The 20,443-nt window shown below is 38.5% G+C and overlaps 1 protein-coding gene across 5 annotated transcripts in view; it reads left to right on the top strand.

Annotated features, from left to right (window-relative positions):
* Positions 1–20,443, top strand: part of LOC124711137 (2-oxoglutarate dehydrogenase, mitochondrial-like) — a 142,223-nt gene that overhangs the window by 8,247 nt on the left and 113,533 nt on the right. For 4 of the 5 annotated variants that reach the window (XM_047241033.1, XM_047241031.1, XM_047241032.1 and 1 more), the window contains exon 4: positions 17,256–17,358. In XM_047241033.1, the coding sequence (XP_047096989.1) occupies positions 17,256–17,358 (103 nt within the window). Of the gene's footprint in view, positions 1–11,495; positions 11,617–17,255; positions 17,359–20,443 lie in introns of all 5 variants that reach the window. The other variant, XM_047241030.1, reaches the window with a different exon arrangement.

The raw sequence follows: 20,443 nt of genomic DNA, 5'->3' as shown, positions 1-20,443 counted from the left end.
AGCAAAGGTGTTTGAGTTAAAAATAACATCAACAATGAGAAGTATGAGTAGGTTTCATGATAAAAAGGAACTTCCTTCTTTGTGGGATGTAGATGTTTTTCTTGAATAACATTACTCAATTTGTAGTTGTATTCCATTTAGATAGTATATCTGCCAATATGAATGAATAACACACCACAAGAATCACACATGTAACCACTTTCTGTATCATAGTTTCACCTCTTGTTGCCCATTACTTTGACTGGTCTTCAGTATCTGGCTTTTGATGAAGCCATTTTTCATATACTGTCTTGAAATGTCAGAAAAGCTCACAGGAAACACCTTCAAATAAAAGCTTTATTTTAAGTAGTAGCTTAACAGGTATTCCTTAAGGAGAAAACTTTATTTTACTCGAAACTTCATGTAAATATATTTGCAGTTTCAACATGTTCTTGTATTCTCAATCGTCAGTATGGAATTCAGTTTTTGAAAACAGCCACAAGTTGCTCTTAATGCGACTTAGGGCCATTTTCAAAAACTTGGTTTTAACAGTCACTCCCCTTGGGGGAAATGCCTGCTCTTGCTAAAGTAGTAATTCGGTATGGCATCCTTAATCTTTGGAACAACTTAGTGATGTAAATTTTTGAATGTTCTGAATGCACATTATCTGCGCGCACGCACAAACTGTCACTCACATTGTTTGTTTGTGTAACACCACAAAAAATACATATGTAAATACTGTACTTGAGAACGAGGATAAATTCTCAAAACACATTTTGCTCAGAATGAATACAATATGTAACCGGCACGGTGTTTACACTAAAAACATTTGAGCAACACAAAATGAATGATGGTGCTAACTTGTGCTTCATATGGCGAAACACCCTAAATTTGGTTCGACAAAGGTGTCACAATGATCACAACAATCACGAAACTGCATTTGCGCAGTAGAGGCAGTTTGGAAATGGTTGTGATTGGTCATGATATCTTCATTTGAACGAACCTAGTTACTCCCATCAGCCACCACGCCAAATAGAGCATGGGAGATGCAGCACAAATTTTTTACAACTTTTACTTGTTTGCCTGTTCAAATCCACTGAATAGAGTGCCCTGGTTCTAAGAAACTTAACCACTTAATATTAGCAAACACTACTGGACAGCCAACATTATGCCAGCATCGTATTTTCTCAACAAACATTTTTTCGTAATGCGTAAATTGCCGGGAAATTATAAATATGTTGATGCAAAATCAGGTGCAAATTAACATTGTGGGCTTATGAAATTTGACGAGACCGATAAGGGGTTCTATTGTAACAGCAAAAGTGTGAAATTTATTCCACTTGGTGGTCGTGATGTTATAGTATCAAGTTGTAGTGCTAGATCTAAAGGCTTTTAACTTCACAATTAATTGGTATTCACTGTGGTGGAGGGCATTGCCATACTAATTGCTGAGCCTTGGGTGCAGCCATTCAAGCTTTATTGAATGGTGGGACAACAGCTGATATGTATGTAAAAAATGTCAAGAACGCAGTCAGTTGTAATTTCGTCTCTAATTTCTGATGCCTAATGGTGCATGTCCTAATGTCACATACCCTGCCGGGCTGAACCGAGCCTTATCTAAGAAATGAAAAACTGAGCATCTAAAACTCCTGATTCCAATTTGCTCAGAATCCACCACAGACGTATGACAGCAACTGATTGGTGCAGTTAAATCACAGTTTTCAGCATTTTCTGTGACAAACAGTTCTCCTATTCATTAACAAAGCTCAATTCAGGGTCAGTGTTTTTATTTTCTAGGCCAGCTTTATGTGGTCACCCTGTAAAAGCTGGTTATCATCCATTGGTTGGTCATGGTAACCGTTCTAATTCCATAATCTTTCGTGTGCAGTGATCATAAATTTTTATTTAATATCTTAATCCAGAAACAGATAATGCTCATCATTTGAAACATGTTTGTAATGCAAACTTTTTCCAGCTGCATTGATTTTAAAAAATCCTGTTGGACCAAGAGGTGATACCTTAGGAGTGTTTAGGTTGTTACTAGATGTGTGTGTTATTTCACAGAATATCTGCAAAATTACCACAAGGCTAGTGAAGTTAATAGTTCAATTTTTCTTAAATAAAGAGTTGAGCTCACCAATAAAAGGTGTTATGTCAGTGGAAAGCCTATCACATACTACCTGGAATCTGGATGGCATATGCAGGGTGAACCAAAAAGGACATTACAACTTTGGAATGACATCAAAACTTATTGAGTTGACTTACGGAATCGCTAAGTGTGTCATTTTGTAGCAGTCAACATAAAGTTTGATTCATATAGTGCATCAGTACCCCATTCTGCCACTAGGAATGCAAGCGTAGCACACAGTTAAAATGGCTACTTTCACTGGTGTGGAGTTTGCTCGCTTTGTGTTTCGTTTTCAAGAAATGAACTCTTCTGCAACTGTTTGATGTAAATTTCAATTCGAACATGCTACAGAACCTCGAAGCGAGTCTGCAGTTTACTCCTGTCGCGAGAACTTTGTTGAGGCGGGCTGTTCAGTACAACATGATAAATCACCAGGTAGCCGACATATTGATGATATGTTAAACAGAATAGGAAGAGCTTTGCCCACAGTCTACAAAAATCAATGGGATGTGGGTCTCGTGAGACTGGCATTCCACAAAACTGTTTGATGAGTACTGTGTAGACATTTATACTTGGAACAATTTAGATTCACAATGGCACAGCACATTAGTGATAAAGATAAGATTGCTCATGTGGAGTTCTGTGCGGAAATGTTGCATCAGATAGAGGATGACGGCACATTCCTGAACACAGTAATCTTCAGAGATGAGTCAGTATTTCATGGAGCAGCGAAAAATCCACATGCAACCCTAGAACACATTCATGACAGCGACAAAGATAATGTGTTTTGTGCCCCCTTAGCAAATTGAAAGTTTACTGCCTTTCTTCATGGAGAGTACTATCACTGGTAATATGTATCTGGATATGCTTAAACTTCCACAGATTGATGAAGATGACAAAGATGGGACAGTTTACTACTGCCAAGATGATGCATAACCTCATTTCCTAGTGGAAGTTCAAGGTTTTCTCGATAATTGCTTCCCATGTTGGTGGATTGTCCATGAAGGGCCAATCACATGGCCAACCTGCTCCTCAGACTTGATGCCATTGGATTTCTCTCTCTGGGATTTCATTAAAGACCATGTGTATGTTCCTCCACTACCAAACAATTTAACAGACCTGGAAAATGGAATCTACATTGCTACCGCACAATTTATGCCCGAATTGCTGCAGTGAGTGTGGAATACCATTGTGATGTTTGCTGCATCACAAATGACAGTCACATCGAACCAAAATAACACGACACTTTATTGTGAATCTTGAGGTTGTTTGCTACAAAATGACACGTGTACTAATTGTGTAAGTTATTTCATTAAATTTCTATATAATTCCAAAGTTGTGAAGTTCTTTTTGGCCCACCCTGTATATTAAAGATCAACCCTGATTATGGCAAGGTCCGTTTCGAAATACTGTGTGAAAAATTGAACATATAAGCTCGTTTAGACTTCCAGAAATGCTTCCCTGGGGTATAATAAAGGGAGATGGCACTACAGATTTGCACATTACATTGCTTTGAAGTCAGTACTACCCTGTTACATGCCCCAAAACATTAGCAAACTACTGTTTACAATTACTTCTTGTTCTTACTTTCTGTCTTGTGCATGCAACAGTTGTTTTAAATAGAAAATGTTATGACAAATTTCGTGAATAACACAGTGTCAGGAAGGCAATTTCAAACATTTTTCTGGTGTTAACCGAGCGAGGTGGCGCAGTGTTTAGCACACTGGACTCGCATTCGGGAGGACGACGGTTCAATCCCGTCTCCGGCCATCCTGATTTAGGTTTTCCGTGATTTCCCTAAATCGTTTCAGGCAAGTGCCGGGATGATTCCTTTAAAAAGGGCACGGCCGATTTCCTTCCCTGTCCTTCCCTCACCCGAGCTTGCGCTCCGTCTCCAATGACCTCGTTGTCGACGGGACGTTAAACACTAATCTCCTCCTCCTCCTCCTCTGGTGTTAAATGCATATTTGATCCAGTAATATGACACTTTCCACCTCATTAGTGTAACGTTTTTTTTAATAATACATTTCGAATAACCATGTGTATGTGATGTCAAATCCAGTATTTTCCGTAATATGGACTGATGAAACTGATTTTCCGCCTATGTCATATTCCAAAAAATGCTGAAAATTTGTATTGTCAAACAGTGGAAACCACAGATAGGAGTACCAGCAATTTAGAAAAGACAAATTGCTACTTAACGTAAAAAAGAAATACTACGTTGCAGACAGGCACAATCAAGACACTTGCATAAAGCTTTCGGTCACAGCCTTCATCAGCAAAAGAGAAACACACACCATTCATACACATTAGCAAGCACACCTCATGCACACATGACCACCAACACCAGCATCTCGGGCTGGAATCCAAATATCTTGTGGGATGCAAGCAGCAATCTGCAGGGTACAAGGAAGGGGAAGGAATAGTAGTGTTTGGATGGGGAGAGAGGTGAATACTGTCTGGTGGAGTGTGCACTAGAATGCCAACAAGTGCTCCGCCAGGAGACTTGGGTTGCAGGGAGGTGAGGAAAAAAGGAGAGGATTGGGGAGAAGTGGGCAGGTGCATTGGCAAAGGGTGGCACATTAACAGGGTGGGAGACAAGAACCTGGAGGAGATGTTAGGACAGGGGGTGGAAACTGTTGGGACGATATGTTACCGTAGGTTGGGGCTGGGATAATAACAGGAGTGGAGAATGTGTTGTAATGATAACTCCCGTCAGTGCAATCAGAAAAGGTGGTGGTGGTGGGAAGGTTCCAGATGGCTCAGATAGTGAAGCAGCCATGGAAATGAAGTCTGTTACGTTCATCTGCATGTTGTGCCACAGGTTGGTCTACTTTGCTCTTGGCCACTGTTTGGCAGAGGCCGTTCATCCTGGTGGACAGCCAGTTGGTATTGCATTGTTTGCAGCAAAGCTGGTAAATGACAGAGCTGCTTTCACAGGTGACCTGGCCCCTGATGGGGTAGGGTAACCTCTGACAGGACTGGAATAGGAAGTGCTGGGTGGGTGGATTGGGCTGGTCTTGGATGTCAGTCTTCCTTAGGGGTATGAGCCTTGTAGCAAGGCGTTGGGATTGGGAGTGGCATCGGGATGGACTAGGATGTTGTGGAGGTTGGGTGGGTGGTGGAACACCACTTTCGGAGGAGTGGGACGTATCTCGAGTAGGATGTCCCTCGTTTCGGGGCATGATAATAAATAGTCAGAGCTCTGGTGAAGGATGTGGTTCATTTGTTCCAGTCAGGGGTGGTACTGGGTGACAAAGGGGCACTCCTTTGTGGCTGTTTCTTGGGGCTGATGGGAGGATGGGGGTGTGATGGGAAATGACACGGGAGATATGTTTGCAGACTAGGCCTGGGGGATAGTGCCTATCTGTGAAGGTCTTGGTGAGACACTCAGCATACTGAGCATGGGGGTTCTTGTTACTGCAGTGGCCAGGCTGTATCAGAGGTCTTTTTCTGTGTGAACGGGATGGCAGCTGTCGGAATGCAGGTACTGTTGGTGATTGGTGGGTTTAATGTGGACAGAGGTGCAGATGGAGCCTTCAGAAAGGAGGTGGTCAGCATTTAGAGAGGTGACATGCTGGGTTGAGGAGGACCTTGTGAAGCAAATGAGAGAGAAGGTGTTGAGGTTGTGAAGGAATGATATAGGGTGTCTTGGCCCTGAGTCAAGATCTTATAGATGATCTTCTCTCCCGTCTGCTTCATATGGTCCTCGTCAACCCCACCTCCTGCCCCACAACCTCCTGAAATGGCACTTGTTGGCATTCTGATCGCTGCATACTGCACCAGGCAGTGTTCGTCCCTCTCCCCACCCATACACTACTATCCCTTCCCCGCCCCCTCCAGATTGCTGTTTGCATTCTGTGTTATAGTTGCATTCCAGTCCTAGATGCTGGAGTTGGTTGGTCATGTGTGCATGAGGTGTGCTTGCTTGTGTCTATGAGTGGTGTGTGTTTTTCTTTTGTTGAAGAAGGCTATGGCCGAAGCTTTATGTAAGTGTCTTTTAATTGTGCCGGTCAGCAACTTAATGTATCTCCTTTACTGTATGTAGCAATCTGTTTTCCACATTGTTAAAAATATATTTTCTGTGTACGGTCAGTTTACGACATTTCCTTCTCGCAGCGTTCATCCAGAGAGCATTGAGAGTTGGCTTGATTGGAGGTGTAAAGTCAAAAAACAGAAATAAAACCAGTAACAAAATTAAACTCTGCAACTTCATGTATATAAAAGAAAACATTATTTGAATGAATCCACTTACAAATCAAATGATTCCTTTACACTTTAGATTATAATCAAATTGATTAATACACCTGTAAATGATGCAAGCTGGCATTTTTGGTCAAAATATTTGGATGTTGGTGTAAAGTTTGTGACGACATGACAGCTCCCTTTATTGTACTCCATGCATGTTTCACATGTTAACTGTGAAGAATTTGTGTCTTATTTCACCATTCTTTTGTTGATCTTTGCTCAGATTTACTGCAAGAGGTGTTCTTACAGAATACTGTGTTTATTAAAAGTGTGATTATATTATTATTATTACACAACAGATCCTCGTGTGAAAGAAAGATACATTAATTTATTCTAGCCTCTGAATTTGTTTTTTGTTCATACTAACATTGCAGAATTAAAGATTTTGTGTTAGTCAGTAAATGTACAAAGAACCAGCATCCATTTGAACATGTATTCGTAATATTTGTCCAGTTGTTTGTGCAAAATAACAGCAATCTTTTTAAGTGTGTGATGCTTCTTGCTGCATTTGTAATTTTAGAGCTCATGTTTATGTTAGTATGTTAATGTAATAGTATGTTAGTGTGCACCTTGTCATTTACCATTGTTTCCTTATGTTCCTAACTGTAGAACACTTTTGTATATTACATCATAACTGGGATATATTTGCTAGTCGTCCTAGATACGTGCTGCATTTGACTTGTGCATGTGGAAGTATGTGAGGCGGCTTCTTCTGTTGATTATGTATGAGATCTGTGTTTGTGTTATCTGTTTTTGAGGACAAGTAACTAGTGTGCTGTTGTTTCTAAGCCTAACAACAAAATATGACAGCATAATAGTTTGTTTGGAACTAAAATTCAAAAGTCTGTTTAGTGAATATTTTCTTAAATGTAGTTCACAAAAGTAAAGAATAAGACCATTCACTGCAAAGTACCTTCAATTAGAATTTGGTTCCAATTTTTACCTAAAATAAGCATGCCGTCCACAACTATTATTACCATTGTTTTGGAAATATTTGATTGCCAGTGGGATCAGATTTAAACTGCTTTCGGTTCAAGTTGAGTAGTAAGCTGTCTAAAGAGTCATATTTTTCGTAATGATGTACAGAAATGCAACTGTTGATGTCTGCCTTTGAACATATACCCTGAGGTGACAAAAATCATGGAATAGTGATATGCATGTATAGAGATAGTGCTAGTATTGTGTGGATGAGGTATAAAAAGGGAGTGCTTTGGTGGAGCTGTTATTTGTACTCGGGTGATATGTGTGAAAAGGTTTTCGCCATGTTTATGGTCACACAGTAGAATTTAAGACTTAGAATGTGAAATCGTAGTTGGAGCTAGACGCATGGGACATTCCATTTCACAAACTGTTAAGGAATTCAGTATTTTGCAATCCACAGTGTCAAGAGTGTGCCAAGAACACCAAATTTCAGGGATTACCTCTCACCACAAACAAAACCTACATCTACATTGATAGCAAATCAATTTAAGGGCCTGGGAGAGGGTTCATCAAACCACCATCACAATTATCTAGTATTCCAATCTCATATAGCGCTCGGAAAGGAGGAACACCTTTATCTTTCTGTACGAGCTCTGATTTCCCCTATTTTATTATGGTGATCTTTGCTCTCTGTGTAGGTCAGTATCAACAAAATATTTTTGCATTTGGAGGAGAAAGTTGGTGATTGCAACTTACTATCTGGTAAGGACTCCACAGCGTGAATCAGTATTCTAAAAGATGGACAAGCATAGTGTAGCCAGTCACCGTAGTAGATTTGTTACATTTTCTAAGTGTCCTGCCAATAAAACGCAGTTTTTTTTAGCTTCCCCACAACATTTTCTATGTGTTCCTCCCAATTTAAGTTATTCGTAATTGTAATTCCTTGGCATTTAGTTGAACGTAAGCCCTTTAGATTTGGCTGAGCTATTGTGTAACCGAAGTTTAACGGATTCCTTTTAGCACTCATGTGGATGACCTCACACTTTTCGTTATTTAGGGTCAGTTGCCACTTTCTGCACCATACAGGTACGTTTTCTAAATCATTTTGCAATTTGTTTTGATCTTCTGATGACTTTATGAGTCGATAAATGACAGTGTCATCTGCAAACAGCCTAAGGCGGCTGCTCAGATTGTCTCCCAAATCGTTTATATAGATAAGGAACAGTAAAGGGCCTATAACACTACCTTGGGGAATGCCAGAAATCACTTCTGTTTTATTTGATGTCTTTCAGTTACTATGAATGGTGACGTCTCTGACAGGAAGTCACGAATCCAGTCACATAACTGAGACAATATTCCACAAGAACACAATTTCACTACAAGCTGCTTGTGGTTCAGTGTCAAAAGCCTCCTGGAACTCCAGAAATACAGCATCGATCTGAAATCCCTTGTCAATAGCATTTAACACTTCTTACGAGTAAAGAGCTTGTTGTGTTTCACAAGAACAATGTTTTCTAAATCCATGTTGACTGTGGGTCAAAAACAGTTTTCTTCGAGGTAATTCATAATGTTCGAACACAATTTATATTCCAAAATCCTGCTGCATGTCGACGTTAATGACACGGGCTTGTAATTTAGTTGATTACTGCCACCACCTTTCTTGAATATTGGTGTGACCTGTGCAACTTTTCCGTCTTTGGGTATGGATCTTCCGTCGAGTGAACGGTTGTTTATGATTGTTAAGTATGGACCTGTTGCATCAGCATACTCTGAAAGGAACCTAATTGGTATATAGTCTGGACCAGAAGACTTGCTTTTATTAAGTGATTTAAGTCGTTTCACTAGTCAGAGGATATTTACTTCTACGTTACTCATGTTGGCAGCTGTCTCGATGCGAATTCTGGAATATTTACTTCGTCTTCTTTTGTGAAGGCATTTCGGAAGGCTGTGCTTAGTAACTCTGCTTTGGCAGCACTGTCTTCGATAGTATCTCCATTGCTATAGCGCAGAGAAGGCAGTGATTGTTTCTTGCCGCTAGAATACTTCACATAAGACCAGAATATCTTTGGATTTTCTGCCAGGTTTCGAGACAAAGCTTTGTTGTGGAAACTGTTATAAGCACGTCACATTGAAGTCCGCACTAAATTTCGAGCTTCGGTAAAAGATCGCCAATCTTGGGGATTTTGCGTCTGTTTAAATTTGGCATGTTTGTTACATTGTTTCTGCAACAGTGTTCTGACCCGTTTTGTGTACTAATGAGGGTCAGCTCCATCATTTGTTGATTTATTTGGTATAAAGCTCTCAATTGCTGCTGATACTATTTCTCTGAATTCAAGCAACATCTGGTCTACACTTATACTGTTAATTTGGGAGGAGTGGATCGTCTCTCAGGAAGGCATCAAGTGAATTTTTATCTGCTCTTTTTGAATAGCTATATTTTTTGTTTATTTTTGGAGGATTTGAGGGTTATAATATTCAATCTCACTAAGACTGCCCAGTTTCCACTAATCCCTCTGCCTGTTTTGATGCCTGTCATCAACTCAGGAATATTTGTTGCTAAGAGGTCAAGTGTGTTTCCACAACCATTTACTATTCATGGGCTCGAAATAATTTTCAGAGAATGTGTTTAGCAAAATTTCGGTTGATGTTTTATGCATACCTCCAGAATTAAACATGTATTTTCACCATCGTATCAAGGGTAAATTAAAGTCACCACCAACTGTAAAACATAGTTGCAGACAACCTTCACTTAACAACAAAGAACAGCAGTGTTGGCGTATAGTTGTCAGTGCTAACAGACAGGCAACATTATGTGAAATAATTGTGGAAATCAATGTGGGACGTACGACAAATGTAGCCAATTGGACAGTGCAACGGAATTTAGCATTAATGGGTTATGGCAGCAGACAAGAGATGTGAGTGCCTTTGCTAAAAGCAAATCATCGTGTGCAGTGCCTCTCTCAGGCTTGTGACCATATAGTTTACCTAGACTGGGAAACTTTGGCCTGGTCATGTAAGTCCTGATTTCAGTTGGTGAGAGCTGATGGTAGGGTTTGAGTGTGGTGCAGACCCCAGGAAGCCATGGACCCAAGTTGTCAACAGGACACTGCAAGTTGGTGGTGGCTTCATAATGCCGTGGGCTGTGTTTACATGGAATGGACTGACTCCCCTGGTCCATCTGAATTTATAATTGACTGTAAATGACCATGTTTGGCTATTCATAGACTTCATGTTCCCAAACAACAATGGAATTTTTGTGGATGACAACGCACCATGTCATCGGACCACAATTGTTCGCAATTTGTTTGAAGCACAGTCTGGACAATTTGAGCAAACAGTTTGGTCACTCAGATCACCCGAAGTAAATCCCACTGAACATTTATTGGATATAATCGAGAGGTGTGTTTGTGCACAAAATCCTGCTCTAACAACACTTTCACAACTACAGATGGCTATAGAGGTGGCATGGCTTAATATTTCCGCAGGGGATCCAACAAATTGTTGAGTCCGTGACTTGTGGAGTTGCTGCACTATGCAGGGCAAAACTGACATGTTATTAGGTGGTGTTCCATGACTCTTGTCACCTCAATGTAAATCTATTTCAGTTTGAAATTATTGTAACAGAAAAATACAGTCAAAATAAAGGAAAGATTTCTTAATAATTTAATGCAGTCCTTATTAATTACGTGTTTCACATTTCTGTATCACTGTAATATAAAATAGGCATGGTAACATTTTGTGTTGTAATAAGTGTTTCAGGAAAGTTGTATTAAGTGCAAGTAATAAGAGATTAAAGATTTCAATACCATTCAAATTGCAAGTTATTTTGTTTTGTATTGCTGTTATTTGCTGGAAGCAGTAAACTGAAGGAAGTATGCAGATTTTGTACAAAAATATTAATTGTAGCTGTGTGGTTAAAACAGCTTTAAGTACATCAAAGTAATAAGACTTTCAACCCATGCTTTGCAGTGTTTGTAGTTGATTTTTACCAAACATATTTTCAAGAACAAAAGTTTCATAACTGTAAAAAGTATTAATTCATAACAACACAACTGCTAATGCAGTAATTTTACTTTCCACATTAATTTTCTGGACTTGTGCATTAACTATTTGTAATGACCATCTGCAAAGGCAATGCAACAAGAGAGAAGGTGTACACAGTAGGCAGAAACACTGTGAGCACATTTTTATGTCACTGACAAAGTTTGATGTGCTGCAGGCGCGAGGCCACTTGGTGGCAGACCTGGATCCTCTGGGGATAATGTATGCAGATCTTCACAGCAAGTATAAAGATCGCCAGGGCGCTCCACCCGAGATTGTTGTCCGGCAGTACATGCTGGGTAAGGGGAGCTATTACATTGCACTTAATTGCAGATGTGCAATATATGGCCATAGACTTTACTTTCCTCATATGCCAGTGTCTCAGCACACTCTTCAGCTGTGGAATATTGTTGGAAAAAATAGCGATAGTTTGATTGTTATACACTTAGTTTAAATATAATTTTTTTTTGCTTGTATCTTAATGTTGTGGTTCTAATGTTGTAAGGCCTTCAGTCTTTCTGCTTTTTATGTTTTGTAAGGTGTGCTCCTTAAAAAGTATATATTTAGCCAGTTATGCCATGTTTTGTAGCAATATTCTGTCAAAATGACAGTGAATATTGCTTAAAGTAGTGAAGATAAATGCTAAAGAATAACACAGGGGACATCTGAGGACTGCCTTTCAAATTTTTACAGAAACTGATTTTCTTTCATCTTTCTTTAGGTGCAAATATTTTTATTGTTTCTTAAAATATTCACCTTCAAAATTTATACATTTTTTGCTTTGTTGGAACCAATTTAATTTGGTGTCGGAAGGATTCAACAGTTTTTCCTGGTGATGAAAATAGCAGTCCACAGGTTTTTTGTTTGACATAGAACAAAAAGAAGTCTTTAGGTAACAAATGAGGTGAATACTGGTGAAGAGACAGTGGTTCATTGTTTTTCACTGTCAAGTAATCATTTGTCAGACACGTTATAAGACAGCTGGCATTTTTACACAGAAGAATGATGAAATGTTTATTGGTTGTTTTCCTAATTTCGTTGATGACTGGTGGCAAACAAATGGTTGTATAGTATGCCTTCCATTCAGCATTAATGGTTCTTCAGTCCTCTAAAGCAATGGTCAAAATATTTACAGCGTAATTGGAGAAACTAGTGTCAATTTTTGTAAGTGCTTTGTGAACAAACCACTTTTGTTGGTTTTTAATCATTTTTGAACATCCAATCATTTGATCACTGCTTGGTTTCTTGTTGATATGAGTATATTAAACTTTCGTCTCCTAATATGATCTTATGTATAGATTTTGTACTTCCTCTGTTGAAACTTTTGATCATTTGCTTTAATCAGTTGACAAGAGACTGTTCCTCAGTTTGTCAGGTCGAGCTGAATTTGCCAGTAACAGGTATTTTTAGAGGTAAATGTTCATGCAAAATCGCATGTATGATGGAGGGTTTGGTACACATCAGGATGCCACAAAAATGCAATATATTCCCAATTATTTCGGAATGTGTTGCATATTTGTGGCATCTTGGTTTGTATCAAAGCCTGCATCATGTGTGGGAGAAGATGCATGAATAACAATTATTTTTAAGCGCATATTCGGCCCAGTGTCTAACAGATGGGGAGTGGTGGCAGCCTTAGCAGCAGACATCTGTGCGCACTCATGCGGGGTTCAGTGCAGTCGTCTTCTGCTGCTGGTCTGGCATGTGCAGTTTTTTCTTTTCTAAAAAAAAAAAATGTGTGAATAATCAGGAATGTACTATGTATTGGTCCTTTTTGGTCAAACTACACACCATCAGTGTTGCTTGGAACAATGCACTGTGGTCAACCTTCATGAAATTCATTGCTGACAGAAGCATGGGCTCGCCAAAGTTACTTTAAATGCCATTCAGGCAGTTACTCAAGTGCCATTGTTGGAAAACAAATTGTAAAACAATAGTGATATCACACCTCTGTATTGCCATCTAGTGGTCATTTGTAAAATCTTAAGACAACCCTCATAAAGAATGCTCTTAAGTCAAAACATAGTCTTTTGGTTAAGTGACTGTTCATTATATTCCCCCCCCCCCCCCCCCCCCCCCCCCCCAGTCTTTCACAACACATTATCTAATTCTGTTCGCAATCCTCATTAGAACTGCTTCTAGTGCTGGGTTTGAGATTGTGCTTTCCTAAGTGAAATTGCTTCCACATTCCATTTGCTCTGAGACTAACCTAAATAAATGTATACATTTTTATTCTTAAATATATCCTGTCACTGATACACGAACTATTGAGCAAACCTTTAACCTGCACAGTTGTCTGCTCTACTGGAATGAATGGTAAGTTTGGAAACACTCCGAGAACAATTTGATATGTAATAATGGCATATAATCTTCAATTACTGTTTACAACTTCTCATTCTTCTTGTTAAGTACAGTTTGTGTGGAAATAACTTGGGTCAGATGCTTCATGTACTATGCTTGAGTCTTGTTTCATTGCTTGATTGGTAAGGGGCATGACAGATGTATTTTCTGCCTTGGCATTTGAATGTAACAGCATTCATTTTCATCTCAGTGACTATAGTTTGATAATAAGACCACAATATAGAAATTGTGGTTTGTCTGGTAGGGTGGTTCCATTTCTGAAATAGTTGTCAGCTCAGCATGAAATATGATATTGGAATGTCTCTCCTAAAGTGTACTGGTTGCAGACATTGTTGGATTGCAGAGGGGTGTAAAATTTATTTAACCAGCCCATTTTGAATGTTTTCAAAATCCTGTTCTCATTTTCACATTTGCAGTTTACTGTCAAATTAGTGTTGTGGAATACACATGCTCTGGTTACCTTACTCTGGATAGTGCACATTTTGATTTTTGTTCCTTAGATTTTGTAGTTTTATTACAATACTTGATATCTTATCCCTCCTCAAATTGAGAACTGGTTCAACTCTTTTTGACTAATTGCATATTCTTCTCTCGTTACTTAAATTTGTTTTAGTTGATGATGTAAGTTTTCTCCCTAGTTGTCAATACAGTACAATTTCTTCTGTTATCCCTTTTTTCGTCTCAAATCATACATCACCAGCATCAGTCCTCATACTTCCACTTAAACATGCAATTTCCCATCTTCTCCCTCTGTAGATTTTGTAACGTAGTGGTAGACATCGACATAGCCTCTAAAGATATTGTTGTAATTTAAGGTGCATATTTACTTCTATTAAATTTATGTTTAAACATAAAGTTCTTTTACTTTTGAAGTGGCTTTCATATTGAAAAGCAGATAGTTGGAGGTACTTAATATGATACTGTAAACAACAGTTTGTCATCAGAGAACAGAATTTCTGTGTTACTACTGAAATATATGATAATGCTTCATGTAAGATAGTATATCATCTAGAAATGCTTTTTATAATAGTTAGTTACAGAGTACGGAAAATAAAGTATTGGGATATTGACCTATCGCCTGAGATAAATAACGTATTATACCTGGCTCTTTAACATTTTCAAAGGATACACACGACACTAAGCTTCACTGCTTTGGTTTTCAGTGTAACCAGTGTCTGGTGAATTAGCCATGGAGTGAGGATATCTATGGAGTGAGAATAGCATACTAAACTTGTTGCCTACGTTAAACGAGAACAATATTTATGTTTTGCATTAAGACTGAAACTTAAATATTATATATGTTTGTCCTGTTTTTGCACATTTATTTGTTAATAAAAGCAGGGTTGAATGAGTTTTGCTGCTATAATTGCAAGTCAAGTTTTATGGAAAGATTAATACCTACTTTTCATTGGTAAGTAATACAAGGTCTTGTGACTTGGTATGCAGTGTGTGTTGATATTAAAGACCTTGTTCTGTGCATCTGAATGCTCACTCCATAGGTAATCTTAACACTAAAGGCCTCTATGTGTCATGTAGTTCCTCTGAAAACTTCTGTGTCGTTGTGTTCTAAGTGTTTCTTAAGCCATGGGCCTATATCCCATAAGTTTTGTGTGGACACTTAGCGTTCATCATTCTGAAATTGCTTTTACAGTTTGCCAGAGTTTCTGTGCTTAATACAATCTTTCATCATAATGGGATTGATTTACTATGAATGACAGAATAAACTTGAGTAAGAGTGGCAAATCATCCGAAAATCATATTGGTTCCATTTTGAAGTGACAGAAATCATTACTGATTCCTACTAATTGCTCATAGTAAATGTGCCAGTGGATATATTTGTAAATTTCATGTGCACTTTTCTTGTGTGTCAGTGATAAGATGTAGCTAATCTGCTATTTTGAAATAGCTTTTCCCCAGCAACTTATGAAGTTTGAAACATGCAGTATTTAGTTGCTTATCTTTCCATGGATTTTGGAGGTGGTGGCTATGTTTGTGTTTGTGTTTAGTAAGGTTTTCTGTGTAAATAAGATACTATCTTCACTATCACAGGTAAGATACGTGAAGCAGTGATGCTTCTTAGTTTTTGTGTTTGATTAGCAGTTAGGTAAAATTTGCATACTACTTAATATAATTTATTGCATGTGCTAATTATAGTTTTACACATCCAAAAAGGAATTGGACAGCTTGTATAACATGGTAAGAAGCTCATTGTATGGCTTAGGTTAAGACAATATTTGTCATGCAACTCTAGATGTTGCAGTTGCTGTGGTGGAGGATTTTCTTATGGGTGACTGGTTCATTGTACATTTGTATTGGCAAACTCTATAAACCATACTGATGATGTAAAATTATATATTTTTACACTTGGATACACTTCTTGATGTATATGCCTTGTTTGTTTCAGGCATTTTACCTTTACTGGTGGTGTCAATACATTTCTGGTGTGTAAATGTTATGAAAAGTTATCAGTAAACTTTACTTCTGTTTTCACTTGGTGCAGTGTCCCCAATTTTTGATTGGTAGTTTTTCTGCCAAGGGTATTGCAGAAAGCTTGTGTTCATATTCATGTAAGAGGCTGAGAGGGAGAGTACCACAGTCTATCTGAAGTTATTAAATATTATTGGAAAACTGTAACCCTTCATTCTTCACCTGTATATGGTGTAATACGGAAGAACATTGAATGTTAAAATTATTTACAGAAGTGTCAGTTTTAGTAATCTGTAAGAGGGCCTTCGAGAGTAGCAGATTAAAAGTTATTGTGGTTAATTGGAAAGGTTCAGTATGAGACTGGCAAGTCTCCACATTTACCATCAACTAAAAACTACCTCTTTTTTAGGTAGAATGCACTGGGATATTCAGATTAATTAGTTTGTGCTTTTGTGTGTTGTGCTGTACTGGTCCAAGCATTAAATACCATTATCTTAGTATTACACATTCACCAAATCTAATCAGTGAAATGAAATGTCGTGTGACGAGGGCCTCCCATTGGGTAGACCGTTCGCCTGGTGCAAGTCTTTCGATTTGACGCCACTTCGGCGACTTGCACGTCGATGGGGATGAAATGATGATGATTAGGACAACACAACACCCAGTCCCTGAGCGGAGAAAATCTCTGACCCAGCCGGGAATCGAACCCGGGCCCTTTGGATTGACAGTCTATCGCGCTGACCACTCAGCTACCGGGGGCGGACATCTATTCAGTATTTTCAGTATTCAGCAATTGCACATAATTTTTGCGCAGAAGCTTGCAGACAAAATTGAGGCTCATGATCATGTGTCCCTGCAATTTTGCGAGACCTACACATATCTTCGACAGTTCTCTTCAACATCTCCTTGGGTTTTTAATTCATTATGGTTGACACTGTTCTGAAGATTTCTAGACTCGTTTCCTTTTTCGAATAACTGTGGTTATTTATTGTTTACTCCTAGGTGCTGAATTTGATACATTAGGACTGAAGTATGTGGTCATTCTCAAAACTTGGTAAGAGTTTTGGGATTATGTGTTGATGGTCATTTTAAGTATTTTTTGATCAGTAACATCTTCAGCGGTTTGCTTCCATCCAAATTGTGTTGCCAGATTCGAGGTCATCACATCGCCAAGCTGGATCCCCTGGGAATCTCAAGTGCAGACCTGGATGACAAAACTCCTCCAGAATTGCTGTACAGCCACTACAGCTTTGGTAAGATACCTGAACACAAATGGGTTCATGATGTTTCTTCAGCAAAGTAAATATTCTCTATAGTATTTTGTTTCCAAATTCTAACATTTTATAAAAAGTGTGTTATTTTGTGTTATGTTAAAGATTGAGTATTTAAAAAAGAAACCTGCTGTAAAATTGCTTGTGACTTGGTAAGAATGAATTTGCATGGTTCCCAGTGAGAAAATACGTAATCTGTGGAGTAATGCTGTTACATGTCAGCCAACAGGAATCATACATATACACCCAAGATTTCCACAGGGCAATTAAAAAGAAATATAGCGATATTACAGGGTGTATATGACCTGGGACAACCGGGAAAAATCCGGGGATTTTTTCATCTGGGAGAAAACCAGGAAAAACCCAGGAATTTTTCATTATTTTAGCATTCAGTAAAATGTTTGTAATTTTGACTGGTAAGAATTGATTCTCTAGCAAAGAATGTTACTGTATCCTGCTAGTGGAGAATGATACTACAGCAATAGAATATAAATGAGAGGGGGGGGGGGGGAGGGGGAAACACTTGAGTGGCAAAGGAAATGCGCCATTAACAAAAAAAAAAAGAAAAAAAACCACCGTGCACGCACACAAGTGTCTGCAAACAGTAAAAATATGTCAACGGCCTTAGGGTGAAGACTAGGTAATACTTCATAACAATAAACTGCGTTCTATGAGCATTACGCCACAACTGTTTACATTAGGTTTGTTTGACCAGTTGCCAGTGGGTTCATGTGCATGTACAGTCTACTCGCTTATATGAACAGTACCTTCTCCCGCTTCCCGCTGCTTGAAGTGTGGCTGCTAACTGTATCAGCAGTAGCAAGCAGCCAGATGCTAATGAGAAAAATTTTTCTCCCGCGCCCTAGCTGCCAGATTTGTGCATGCGCAGAGTTGTAGTGGGGAGAGGGTTAGTCTCCATATGTCCCGTGTTTGCGTTAAGTGATTTCGCTGTTTCCTCTTCGTTTACAGCTCCCACGTCAAATGAAAACAAAACGGATTTCTGTTGCTGGCAGCTATCAAGTGAATTAAAATACATTCACATAATTACGGAGGGCAAAAATATATTATTACTTTCAGTTTTCTGATTTTATTTTATTTCCAAGTTATTAAGCATTAATTGCCTTGCAGAACAATGAAGTTATTTTTGTCAGTTTGCTAAAGAAATTTGGCTTTATTAATCTTTCCGCTGAGGCAATCAATTTATTTGAAGCGAAGTGTTTCATTCCACAGTATTGGTTGGTTCCAACTGTTTGTTGAATTTCAAGTGCACATTTTCATCTTCTGCCATGTATGGCATTATACCATAATAAAGAATCAAATATGAGATAGTACAGTACTGGTACTCCAAGAGAACTTACATCCCAAAAACCACACTGAAAAGCTTAATATCATATGGGACCTATTTCATTGTGAATCTGGAAAAAACCAATGTACACTTCAAGCCGAATTACACATTTTAACATTGTTTACGAAATTCCAATTCTCTTGGAGTATCCTCTGATGCCCTGTTTCTTTTATGGCACAATGTAAGCTCTCTTAGTGCTTTATACACACTAACATGTGGGTTCCCTACACCACTGCAGCTGCGCACGCACATTAATGTGTGTTTTCTGACGTGCTCTGCTTGCTGTCGCTTAGCACGGAAAAAGTGTATTTTCACCCAGGAAAAAGTATATTTTTTAAATGAAATATCCGGGTATAACCCGGGAATTTTTTTTCCTTGTCTGCGTATACACCCTGTATTACAAATGGCTATAACTATTTATTGCATAGAAATACAATGATAAGAATTACAGATAATGTAAAAGAAATTTAAAAAGATATATTTGTTGTATTTGATCCAGTTGGTCATGCAGACATCACCGAAACAATAACCCATTTCTCACCATATATTCTGAACCATGTGTGGAGTCATCAATGTGAACAAATTAGAAATATACATTTTGATTTCCGGAATTGTTTTCAGGCACATACATAAGATTTTTCACATAATCCCTTAAATATAAATCCATGGTGTTAGGTCTGAAGATCAAGGTGGCCAGGAGCAGAACTCTGTTGTCATACCCAATACAACCGATATCATGTGCGATCTTCCTTACCACAGTGTTGGGGTGCTGGATCTTGCAGAAAGGTGGAATTCATATCAGGCTGGGGCATCAGGCATTGCTGAAGGATGTCCAGATAAATATATGTCAAAATAAACAGCTCAGTGAAGAAAAATACTCAACCATATAAGCACTGGCTTCAGGTTCACTGCTCTTGTACAACAATCAAAATTTTTAACTTTGTTTTAGATTCTCTGTAATGTTTATTGAGGTATTGCTATGCATTAATAGGTGTAGCCATTTTGTAATCACTATATTCAGTTTGAATTACCCTGCAGAAACAAAACCAAAAGATTTGCATATGTGCCACCCATGAACAGGCTTTGACAGACATAAGAGGTCGTCACTCATAACTGGTGCTAATGCTAACAGAAAGTGGAGTGTGAGTTGTCAGTACTGATAACGATTAGGGATTTGCGTACCTTTATACTCCAGTGGTATGCTTGTGTCTTTACATAACATTAACAGCTGAAACAGCCATTTACGAGGCATAGTGTAGTATGCAATCTGAACCATGTCATAATCTCACATTATTTATGTGCTCTGAATATTGCTAGGTATATGTCTCATTAAGGGGGTAGGACGTCAAGTGGCCCAACTTGGAGCAAGACAGGCACCACAGGACATTTTAATTCCCACTGTTTATACTTTTACAAATAAATTCGTAAAACTTTGTCAGCATGACCAGGAAGGATTCAGGATTCACACTCATAACAGTGGAAGTTCAAACACATAACAGAATAAAGTTTTTTTGCTTGTGAAATTTCAGCATTTTTTCACTTACTGTTGGCTGCATTTGTTGCTATAGGTACACTTTTCTTCATAAGTAAGAGAGATTGTTCGATGAATTTTGTGCAGCATACAAACCATACTTACAGGTGTATGAAACTCTAGAATTTTCCAAATCTATTAAAAATTGAGGTAAATAACTATAAGAGTTGAGTTTTTTTTCTAAACATGAA

The sequence above is a fragment of the Schistocerca piceifrons genome, chromosome 8 (assembly GCF_021461385.2).
Source record: "Schistocerca piceifrons isolate TAMUIC-IGC-003096 chromosome 8, iqSchPice1.1, whole genome shotgun sequence".
Classification (NCBI taxonomy): Eukaryota; Metazoa; Arthropoda; class Insecta; order Orthoptera; family Acrididae; genus Schistocerca; species Schistocerca piceifrons.
This window is presented reverse-complemented; position numbering and strand designations above follow the sequence as displayed.